At 43.0% G+C, this 11,722-nt stretch overlaps 2 protein-coding genes and 2 long non-coding RNA genes across 6 annotated transcripts; 1 reads left to right on the top strand and 3 right to left on the bottom strand.

Moving 5' to 3' along the window:
• Positions 1-21: 21 nt before the first annotated feature.
• Positions 22-802, bottom strand: LOC120290311. 2 transcript variants are annotated; one of them, XR_005548214.1, is made up of 4 exons: positions 790-802; positions 617-713; positions 367-444; positions 22-286 (listed from the first exon to the last, which is right to left on the bottom strand). It is a non-coding gene; the product is annotated as an uncharacterized LOC120290311 (long non-coding RNA). The 2 variants fall into 2 exon arrangements; XR_005548213.1 differs by having other exon boundaries at positions 24-286; positions 617-800.
• Positions 803-2,879, bottom strand: LOC120290310. 2 transcript variants are annotated; one of them, XR_005548211.1, is made up of 5 exons: positions 2,705-2,879; positions 1,766-1,908; positions 1,435-1,678; positions 1,222-1,355; positions 803-943 (listed from the first exon to the last, which is right to left on the bottom strand). It is a non-coding gene; the product is annotated as an uncharacterized LOC120290310 (long non-coding RNA). The 2 variants fall into 2 exon arrangements; XR_005548212.1 differs by having other exon boundaries at positions 809-943; positions 1,274-1,355.
• A 2,031-nt stretch (positions 2,880-4,910) lies between these two features.
• LOC120290584 (WAS/WASL-interacting protein family member 3-like) lies at positions 4,911-6,453 on the bottom strand. Its single transcript, XM_039306895.1, has 3 exons — positions 5,930-6,453; positions 5,751-5,824; positions 4,911-5,039 (listed from the first exon to the last, which is right to left on the bottom strand). Exons 1-3 carry the CDS (start codon positions 6,451-6,453, stop codon positions 4,939-4,941), a joined length of 699 nt encoding a protein of 232 aa, XP_039162829.1. The 3' UTR covers positions 4,911-4,938.
• A 344-nt stretch (positions 6,454-6,797) lies between these two features.
• Positions 6,798-9,185, top strand: LOC104426759 (dynamin-related protein 4C). The gene is given in 3 exon segments (XM_039305979.1): positions 6,798-7,544; positions 7,653-8,637; positions 8,640-9,185. Coding segments are annotated over 3 exon segments (2,001 nt in total). The 5' UTR covers positions 6,798-6,893; the 3' UTR covers positions 9,005-9,185.
• Positions 9,186-11,722: the final 2,537 nt, after the last annotated feature.

Genomic DNA, 11,722 nt, shown 5'->3' with positions numbered 1-11,722 from the left:
TCAAGTAGTATTTTGAGTGCCAGTGACGAAAACCATCTGGAAAATGGACCTCCTCAGAATCAGAGATTGACGCACTGATTATACGTACTGTACAGAGGTAGACGCAAAAGCCGACTTTAACTGCCAGTATAATGTGCCGAAAGATACTTGTACCAAAGCGCTCTGCATCATCGGCTCATGATACTTGAACAAACTTGTCTAAAGCGGATGTATCCAAAGCTGCAAACTCCTTAATAGCCCCAAGCACGGCAAGTCCAAGTTTTACAGCGTCATCGTGAGTTGGTGCCTACAGTAGGTAAATTTTGATTTGAATTCTTAATCCAATAAAATCATTTTTATGGTAGCTTGTGTAAGAGATTCCTCTACCTCAATGTTAAGAGGAAGAACAGGATCATAAAGCAAGAGCCTCAAAAGGAACCATCCTCCAAACCCAGATACCCGGGCCTATTTAAGCAGCAATCATCCCCAGGAGCATTCAGAACGTATGTACTTTAATTGAGAATTAGAGCATTAACTTGTCTCCTCAGCATATGAACACGATAATACACAATATAAATAGCTGCTGAAATGATGAGGTCCAATCTATTAAGAATAACTTGATCGATTCAAAACTTACTCCTTCATAATTTACTGGAGCTTTCTGAAGCTTTGGGTCCAAATCAATAGAGTTCTCCAAGTGCTTCAACACTGCCTCTCCATAGTCTCAGAAAGATCTGTAACCTCTACACTATCAGGATCTTAGAGAAGGAAAAAGAAAACGACATTGCTAGAAACCAAGAAACCACGTACCCTCCCTTTAAGTCGGATGACTCTGGTTGATCTTCAACCTCAATTCTACAGCAACAGCTGCTTCTTCTAGACCCTCTACCAAATCTGTCAAGACTCTGCTGCTACTACCTGCTCCTGAAGCTCGAGCTGAAGCAAGTTTGTTGAGAACTTTGACCTATAACAAAATGCTTAATAATTATGACTCAAAGCTTTAAGCTCATGCATTGCAGTTGGGGGCATTTAGAATTCATCTCTGCAACGTCAACGCTCATCTATTTCAAAAATTTTAATAGCAATTTCCATCTCAAATTGTACTTTATACAATTAAATCACAGAGATCATGCAATTCGAAATAACACATACAGTGGGCAAAAATCTGAATGTTTTCTTTTTTGATAATCAATTTAAAAGCATAAAATGTGCGAGATATCTCAGTGAAGGTATGGAGGTAACTTGATTCTCTTGACCAAGGGATGGCCGTTTGAAAGAGAAGAACGGTACTAACAATCCTTGAAGTCGTAATGATGGACCAATAGTTAAAGCATTTTGAGACTTTTCCATTGGTGGAATTTTAGAACCTTCTGGACCTGCAAAAGAGAAAGGAGTTTATACCTTGGGATGAATGACATCCTTTAAAAGTACATCAAGAGACGAGATTTCCTGAACCTTGACAGCATGTGTTCATCTCTCTTATGCACCCAAAATTGCATCACGGAGAAAGGAGACACTTCTCTTTTCAGCCTTACTTCCTTCATCTCCATTTTAAATCCAACATATCATGCATCAATTAAGGGTTCTGCATGGAAGCAGTAAATTGCTTACTGCAACAGAACCTGATACTGAGCCACCTCCAGGATCATTTTCCAACAAAAACCGGCATTTAATAGGAGATGCTTTAAAGTGACCAAGGCTGCGGTAAGGGCAAACAAGTAACCAATTAGAATGATAATCTTAGTATCAAGGAAATAAATAATTGGCATGGGATACAAGAGGGTACCAGCCATGGACTTTGCAGACTCAAAGCATAACAAGAATGTGGCTAAACGCTTTATGAACGCTGCAGCCTTCTGCATGTCAAGTGAGTGCCTATCATTGCACAGCATCATCTTTAGAGCTTCAGCTAGCACCTCACCCTGATCTCTGCTTGAGCCATCAGATATCAATGAGTAACCATACAAAGGGAGAAAGACAAACATCTAGGACTGCAGTTATAGAGAAAATCATGTGAACAAAAGTGCATGAGCAGATGAGTCTAGAAAACCAGCTTGACAGCAAGGATATGATCTCTGCTTCAGACATCAGATATTAATTATAGTTAAAAGTGTTGTGGTCATGAGAAATAGATCACTATTTTATCTCCGAACAAAGTCATCTGCATTTAGAGCTATAGTTTATAATAAAATCTGGTAACTCAAAGTGCATGAGCACATGACCTCAAAAAACAAACTTGACAGCAAGGTACTGAGCACCCAACATAGAAGTGCTAACCTTCCAGGGCTGTATTCAAGTATGAGGTTGTATAGCTGAACAAAAAACCCTTGCAAATCAACATTCAAAGTATCGAGATTGTTCCTTGTTACTTTAAAAGCAATGATGCAACAGCAAGTCTTTCCGAGACGGTACTCGTTACTCAGTTTCACCAGGTTTAATACATGAGTTCTACGATGAATGAATAGGGGAAATCCTTTCCAGGTGTCTTGAATTTTTATGCTGTTTTAGGAGATAAGCTTGCAATGCGCAGCTGAAAGTTGGATTCTCAAAGCTTTAGACCAAAGGACTTATGCTTAAAAAGTGAACTTTCTGCCAGGAGCTACGTTTACTGAATTAAACCATCCAATATTGAGGAATTTCCATCTTAAAGGCAGATGCAATAACAATCTAAGAGCTCAAAAACCAAATAAACATAAGAATGCTACTTCTCAAAACAAACAAATACCTATGGTTGATAAACCTAGCAATGTTTCCAAAGGTCGTTGAATCCAAACAAAGAGCTTCATCATCCTTCACACACATGGAGCTCCAATCAGAATCAAGGAGCACCTGATAAGTACGTTTCGCAGCGTCACCCTTCTTCAAATTTCGCTCATGCATTTCCTTGATTTCACCTATGTGCTCACATACAAATGCACCTTTAGGCAGTTCATCCAGTGCTTGCAGACCCCACCCTTTTCCTTCAGGCGTCATAAACACCTAAAGGACAAAATCAGTCACAAAAGAGTACAGGCTTAAGCTTAAGGGTTCCGAAACAAAGTCACTCACTGCAGTAGTAACTGGAACACTTTTAAGAATGATAATCACCACAAGGTCCAATTATGACAGTAGAGCTACAACATGCAAAAGCTTTAAAATAACACGAAAACAATTCTTCACCTGCATATTATAACTTATGCCCCGCTGCACCACTCGACAAGCCACAATGTTTACCACAACCACACTTTCTCCAGCACTGTTTGATAAATTTTCTCTTCCAGGTGGCCCGTATACGGTTCTAAAATGTTGTTATCTTTTGACTTTTCTAGAGGGCATTCCGGACAATATAAGTGGTGGCTCTTTTTAGGGTCGCGATTGACAGAAATACACTTCAACAAAAAGCTTCCTTTACAAGACCTTTCACAGTGTATATAAACTCACCCCCATTTGCACATGCACAAGCACAGGGTACTGGAGAAGGCAGGCAGTCACCATAACAATTTGAACAGCAATTCTCATTTTCGATCTCAGAAAGGAGAAATTGATAGAAGCACTAGAGAAAGTGAGGCTATGAGGTATGTAGTGAAAGGATGGTGGACACTGCTCATCAATCTTGTTAACCAATGGTATTTTTACTCTTTCTTCTCCTTTGGCTATGTCATTAACATCATGGACGGACCTCAGATCAGTAGGAGTTGACTGACTCTTCGAGAAAACCACCATACTACGTCGAATCAGCATCTTCATGTTCTTCTGACAGCTTCCTTTCACTTCCAGCACAATCAATTGTGGTCTTGTTTTTGTTCATTTTCAAGTGCTTATTACTACCATCTAAAGACCGCGGAAATCTTGGAATTGTGGTGACTCATTCATATATCCAATGTTAACATCATTTAGTATGATGGTAATTGTATAACTTTAGTATATCTAGAATTATTCTTGACAACAATGGAACACCGGTAAATTTTCTAGAAAGGATCAGGCCCTATTTCCTTTTACTGAATTTAAGGTACACGATAAAGACAGAGCATAGGAATTTAAAAGCTTCTCTTAGCTGCCATAGAATCCTAGTTAAAACAACAATATCACACAATCAAGGAATCAATGGAGTGAAACTGGTCTTAACAGTAATCGCTATAAAAACCTACCTCTGAACAACTCAAGGTTCTGCATAGTGACATGATCGAGATTAACGATTGAAGGCAACCCCTTGCTTGCAACGGCCAATTCCATCAACTCCAGCTGTTCATCCTCCATATGCTCCGTGGATTCCTTGGCAATTCTGCCAGCAGTGGCCTTCTCCACTGCAGCTTTTAGATCTCTCTGCTTCTTTTTCTCGACGAAGCTCTTCTTTTGTCTCTTTTTCTCCGCCTTCCAAACAAAAAACCAGAGAAGTTGGTAAAGAAAAAAAGAAAAGAAAAGGTGCTGCTTAACCGATCAAATAAAGCAAAAGAAACTAACTAGTGAAAATGCAATATCAAGCTCAAGTACTTACCTTAATAGATTCTTTCTGTAAATACTTCTCCGTCGCTCTGATTCTCGCCTTGCTCACGTAGCAATCTCTCCTCCTCTCTCTGCTGTTCACGCATCAACCTTTCTTCTTCCTTCCTTCTTTCACGATCAAATCTTTCCATCTCTTTCCTCATTCGTTCCTCAGCCTGCAATAGAAAAATACAGGATATCAGTACATGCCTAAGTTTTCTCCACAAAGTTCACATATCCTTAAGTGATAAATGAAAACCTTTCTCCTCAAAATATTTTCTTTCTCTAGTGCTTTCGAATTCAGTTTTCATTAACTTCAACTTCCCTTGCGATCTGGGCTTCTTCAATCTGCAACAAAATGACATTTTTGGTCACCCTAAATCTATATCAAAAAGTGATGACAATACTCTGCTCTCAGAAGCATCAGAATTACCTTGCGTTTTCTCTTGACATGCAGGTCCAAGTGTCATGCAAAATTGTCCTGTCAGGCATGAGATTTCACAAGCCTAGTTGTCTTCCCGGAAGATAATTCAGCCAGGACCACTTGATGGAAGCAGCAAGGCACTTGACACTCCGAAGTGACCGCATGGCGTGAGTGACTTGAAAGGAAACCAAAGGGCTCACAATATAAGAAATCAACCGCACAGGTTCTACAAAACCAAGTCTTTTTAGTGAGGGAAAAGCACTTTTTGTTGCTTCCCCTCTCACCCTGAATTTTCATTTGCAGATATAGTGGGCAATCAAAGCCCAAAGTGTCGTAACACGGGAAAAATGACAGATCCTAAATACACAAAAACTTCCTTAGCCGACAAACGACGTGCACTTCTTTGATTTTCACAACAGAACCTATTTGCTTTCCCTCTCCGTTTCTGGCTATAGAATCTAACCTACTGTATCAAACCTGTCACGGCAGAGACAAGATTACAGGAACAGACAAGCTTACGCAATAGCACATTACCACAAAATTTGCTTGGCCAAGAAAAAGCATAAGAACCACAAAATTTGTTTGGCCACTCATCACATACCACTCCAGCAAGATCATCATGATTTCCATCACGGATTCAAATTTCACAAGCATTCCTAAGTCCACACTAAATTTTCAAAAATAAAATGCATATCGCGGCATAGTCTGAACCTAAAGCCGCCACCGCTCTTTCAAATATTGCGCACCGAGCAGCACAAACCTCTGCCGACACCTCGAGGTACGTTCACTCGATAGAGAGTTCGAATCTCCCGGGAAAGCACGTTCACTTTCAGGCCGGTTGGTCATGAGCGAGTGAGTGGAGAAAGGAATCGGAAGCGGCGCTCACCTGGAATGTAGGTGTTCTTGGTGAGAATCAGCAGCAAAAGCAGAGCCAGAACCCCAGCAATGCAGCAGATGACACTGCGAAGAAGTCCACAAGGTCAGCTCGCGCTCGAGTCGCCGGAACAGATTCGCCCGAATAACAACGAGCAGAAATAATCAAAGATCAAGAAGCTACTGCGGTACCTGACGATGACGCTGTGAGATATGAGCAGAGTCCCCAGCCGAACGATCGGTCGAGGCTTCGGCGGAGGTGGAAAGGGCGTCGGCGGAGGCAGAGGCGGAGGTGGGCGTCGGCGTCGGAGTCGGGGGCGACGGAGTGGCGAGAGGGCGTCGGGGCGGAGGCGGAGGCGGCGTCGGGGGCGTCGGAGGCGTCGGAGGCAACCGACTTGAGTCGGGCGCGTCGAAGTCGCGAGAGGGTGTCGGGGAGGAGGTGGCGTCGGAGGCGTCGGAGGCAACCAGCTTGAGTCGGGGGCGTCGGAGTCGCGAGAGGGCGTTGGGGGCGGAGGCGGAGGCGGAGGCGAGGTCGTCGGCGGGGCGTCGGAGTCGAGAATGGACAGAGAGAGATCGTCGGCGAGAATGGAGAGAGAGAGCAGAGGAGGGGGAGAGAAGCGGCTTTCGTAAAGGCTTTTGTTCTCCCCCGCAACGGAACGGAACGGAGAACGGGGGAGAGAGAGGAGAGAGAGGACGATTTTGACAGGCGCAGGCATCGCAGAGCAGAACAGAGCAGAGGGAGTGTCAGAGTGGTCGGCCCGCGCGAATTTTGAACGCCTGACGCCCTCACCAACGTGGCGCCACGCGTCGACCGCTGAGTGGTTTAACCCACCGCCTACGTGTTGGGTTAAACCCACCCAATATTTTCTCGTCCAAGTCTACACAATGATGTGGCTTTGTTACGGCAAGACTCTTGTCCATTGGTGCATTGCTTCCGTACTTTAAGTTCTGAACTTTTGTCCCCTCCACAGCACCAGCAGCAACCCCCTCCATGAAGTCATCTCTCAACTGTCCTACTTGCGATGGAAGTATCTTCTCTATATAAATTAATCCATAACTTCACATCTCCATAGAACGAAATCATCATTTCCCATTTTTGATTTCATCGATCGAGCTCATTCAAAGTTCCAAGGAAAATTTCTAGAGGCCGCAAACCATGGGTGATGACTGGGCTCCCGCTTGCGGTGTACTCGAAGTCGAACCCCTGTCCTTTGCCCGCCCGGCGCCTCTCGCCGACTCCTACAATGACCGGATCCGCCCCCTGCTCGACGCGGTCGACAAGCTACGAAACCTCAATGTCATGAAGGAGGGCATCCCGCTCCCCACCATCGTCGTCGTCGGCGACCAGTCCTCAGGGAAATCGAGCGTCCTCGAGTCCCTCGCCGGCATCAACCTGCCGCGGGGGCAGGGCATATGCACCCGCGTCCCTCTCATCATGCGGCTCCAAGACAACCCCGACGCCGACCGCCCCGAGCTCTACCTCGAGTTCAACGGAAAAGTCGTCCACACGGACGAGGACAACATCTCCGTGGCCATTAACGAAGCCACCGATGAGATCGCGGGCAATGGGAAGGGCATATCGAACGCCCCGCTGACTCTGGTCGTCAAGAAAGACGGCGTCCCGGACTTGACCATGGTCGACTTGCCTGGAATCACGAGGGTGCCCGTGCACGGCCAGCCGGAGGACATCTACGAGCAGATATCGGCGATGATAATGGAGTACATAAAGCCTGAGGAGAGCATCATCCTCAATGTCTTGTCCGCGACCGTTGACTTCTCAACCTGCGAGTCCATAAGGATGTCGCAAGTAAGTATAGTCTAGCCACACTTGTCTCGCATATCAGCTAAAATCTCGAATGATTTATGCAACTCTGGCAAAGGGGTCAATACGATAATTTGATTTTGGGGATTGCAGATGGTGGACAGGACCGGCAGGAGGACTCTGGCCGTCGTCACAAAGGCTGATAAAGCTCCGGAGGGCCTCCTCGAGAAGGTGACGGCCGATGATGTCAATATAGGGCTCGGTTATGTGTGCGTAAGGAACCGGATTGGTGACGAGACCTACGAAGAAGCGAGGCTGATAGAGGCGAAGCTGTTCGAGACGCACTCTCTTCTGTGCAAGATTGACAAGTCCATCGTTGGTGTGCCTGTCTTGGCACAAAAGCTGACGCAGATTCAAGCCACCATTATGGCCAAGTGTTTGCCGGAGATCATCAAGAAAATCAATGACAAGTTGAACGCGAATGTTGCTGAGCTTAAGAAATTGCCCAAGAATCTGTCCTCTGTCGCGGAGGCCATGACAGCCTTCATGCAGATCCTGGGGTCTGCGAGGGAGTCGCTGAGGAAAATCTTGCTGAGAGGCGAGTTCGATGAGTATCCAGAAGAGAAAAACATGCACTGCTCGGCCAGGCTAGTGGAGATGCTGAACGAATACTCCAGTGAGCTCCAAAACTGCGCCGAGAATGACCCGAGGACCAACTTCCTTTTGGAGGAATTGGAGGTCTTGGAAGAGGCCAAAGCGATCGGGCTCCCGAATTTCCTCCCTCGCACAGCCTTTCTCACCCTTTTGCAGCGGAAGGTGAAGGGGATATCGAGCAAGCCACCGAGTTTTGTGGCTCGTGTTTGGGAATATATTGAGGGAGTGGTAATTCGGGTGTTGATGCGACACTGCGAGAATTATCCTCAGCTTCAGTCGTCGACAAGAAGAGCAGCATCCAATCTGATCAACAAGATGAAGGAGAAAGCGATGGATAGGATGATGGAAATTGTTGAAATGGAGAACCTCAGTGACTACACCTGCAACCCTGAGTACATGTTGGAGTGGAACAGCTTGATGTCCCAGCAGAACAAATTCATGGACGCGATCAACAAAGTGTCGGAGCCTAGCAACATTGTCCTCGACGGATCGGCGAGGTCGATGTGGAAAACCTGAGGCATCGCAAGCTGCATATTCAGGAGGCATTCGATCTGAAGATGAGGATTACCGCGTACTGGAAGATTGTGCTGCGGAGGTTCGTTGACTCGATGGCGCTGCATCTGCTGTTCAGCGTGCAGAACCTGGTGAACAGCGACATGGAGAAGGAGATCGTGGGCGAGCTGATCGGGCCCAATAGCAGCGGCAGCATCGGGAGGATGCTGGAGGAAGCACCGTCGGTGGCAGCCAAGCGCGATAAGCTGAACAGGAGCGTCAAGCTGTTGAGGGATTCTGCGGCGGAGGTGGCCAAGATTATGGACATAATTTCTACTGATGGGGACTACAGTGATTGATCGGCGTTGTTCTAGTGGGTTTTCTGTTTTCTTTCTATGAGTGTGCTCTGTTTTCGACTGGCCTTTAACTAGCTTCCTAGGATAAGGTGTTTTTCCTAGGAAGTGTATGATTGTGTTACTTTTGTTGTTCTAGTAATCAGCTTTTCAATGTCAGTTTTAAAGGTTGTTTCGTGTGTGCAAATGGGCGTTGATGGGCTTGTTATGATTCTATTAACCTTGCGTGCACAAGTTACAGGACAAGAAAGGGTTAATAAGAAAGGAACCTAAGTCAGGCGCTGTTGAAAAATGATGTTGATCAACATTGCTGAAATGGAGGCCCGGAGAATCGGATGCCTGCTTTTTTAGAAAATGACATAAATAGTCCCTAAATTTTGATGCAATATACGATGGAGTTCGTTAACTTTTAATTCATTCAACATAGTTTGTGAATTGTAGTCCAATGTACAATAAGGTCCATAGACATTTGGTACATATCTAATTTAGTCCTTGAATAATACGGAAATATTTTATGTCATCTTAGACTTGATTTAATGGAATAACAATATTAAACATTCATATACTAAGTTGAATATGTATAAAAACTCTAATGACAACATTAAACAAATTAAAAATTTAGGAATTACGTTACATATTCGATCGAAATTCAAGAACCATTTATTTCATTAACACCCTACTTCTTTGGTTGATTTGTTGCTGTACATGTCTAATTCTATCAATATCAGTTCAGGGGCGATGTCAAAATTGGTTTCTATGATCTTGGAGGCCGTTCGATTAGAATTATATAAACAATTTTTATTTTGTTTTTGCAAGCAAAAGTAAACCGTTTTTCACACAAAAGTACCGCTTATTTTTAAAAAAGCCAACGTAATCTATTATTGCGAAAGCAGAATATTTTTACTTATTTTAATGAAAAAGTGATTCCATCTATGCATAATTATAGATCAACTACTGAAAAGTTTTGACGTGGAAAGACCACGGCCGGCCACCTCCTCCCGCTTGGGAGGAGACCCTTCATTTCCCGTAGCACACTCCTGTGTTTCAAGGGAAAGGCATCGCGGGGGATTCGGGCGGGGTTACCCTGAGAAACCCCGTAAAGGGTTTCCCTTGTGGCTAAGTCTCCTGTGGCGGTTCCATTTTTATTGAGGGGAACCCCTCCCTCTAGCCCGTCTACTTCCGGGCTGTCAAAGCTTTTTAAGGTCATGCTTATGACCAAATTATTGAAAAGTTTTGTCGTGGAGACCACTAATTACTTTTCTATAAGCACGTGCATTTTTGTTCTTCTACGTAAGGAAATTGATTGAGATTCCTTAAAGGTGTCCTCAAACTCGATAGAAAGAAAAAGTTCCCTCGAAGTTTTGTTTTCTTTGAATTTAAAGTTCGGTGAATGAATTAATCTTGCTTTTAATATGCGTGGCACTAAAATTTACAACAATTTTAGTAGTTGCTTTAACTTCTCCCTTTTATTGTGTCCATTAAATATGTAAATAATGATAAATGTATCACATAGTAACAAAATGCAAAAACATAACCAACAGTTAGAAATGATAGACATTATTTCATAAAAAGGTTGATAAAATAAACATTTATTACCGGGGTAACCAAACTTTGCTTCTAATCAAGAACTGTTTAGATAAAACTAAAAGCAAGTTAACTGATTTTAATGTTAACGAAAATAAGAATTAACATATGCAAAGGGCAGCTTAATCAATGTTTAATTTGGACTAAAACTTTTTGTCAAATCAGTCCTGAACCTATTTTAATTAGAAACAATTTGATCCTTTTTACATACATGACAATAGCATGACAAGTATGAATGAGCCCATGTACAAATATCGATTCTTTTGTTGTATTTTCCAATGTGAGAATTTATTTTAACATGGCTAACTTAATAAGAATAATGAATTTTTACTACTCAACATCAAAAGACACTAGATGCGGGAAAGAAACTGCTAGTGATTCTAATATGTTCAACTTATTGCATTATGGATGTCGTCATCAATGTGGGGACGGTGCCAACTTCTAGTCACATGGAAACATTTTACAAGTCAAAATCACATATCTTAACCGAGAAGTTACCAAATAAAATGGAAAAGTTATTATCTAAGAAAATGTGGAGAAATACAATTCTGATATGAAAATTTACTAATTGTAGTGACGAAATTGCTCAAGAGCCAGAGGTCAGGAGATTTCTAACTCAGAAATTGAAAATCGCTTGTTCATAATCTCATCAGCCGCATGAATACTACCCTTAGTTTGCACTACCTATTAGTCCAAAAATATTTGGATCGTTTCATAAACTTTCATATAGTTGGCCCTCACTATGCAGGTGGGGATGATCATTAGTACTGTAATTTACCATTTACCAAAAAAGCTAGGTCGAAAGTGAAATACCGAGACAAAAGATAAAACATTATAACGACCGCGTCGACTATCTTGCTCCATCCTTTGTCGAAAAGCAATCCCTTGATTGGTGAGTTAGAGATATAAACATCTCTCACATTTTTTTTTAATAGAGCATAAATTATGTTTGTTTTTAATAAAGCATAAATAAAACTAATGCCTATATCTACGTATGTGTATAACCCACCAATCTGGAGACTGAAATATCATGATAAATAAGACTAATGCCTATATCTATATATGTTTATAACTGCTTTTTGGCGGTTTTATTTCCTTGAATGGTTCCGGTCAATTGCCTCCATGTCCATCTACGCAAAT

This window comes from Eucalyptus grandis, chromosome 2 (genome assembly GCF_016545825.1).
Source record: "Eucalyptus grandis isolate ANBG69807.140 chromosome 2, ASM1654582v1, whole genome shotgun sequence".
NCBI lineage: Eukaryota > Viridiplantae > Streptophyta > Magnoliopsida > Myrtales > Myrtaceae > Eucalyptus > Eucalyptus grandis.
This window is presented reverse-complemented; position numbering and strand designations above follow the sequence as displayed.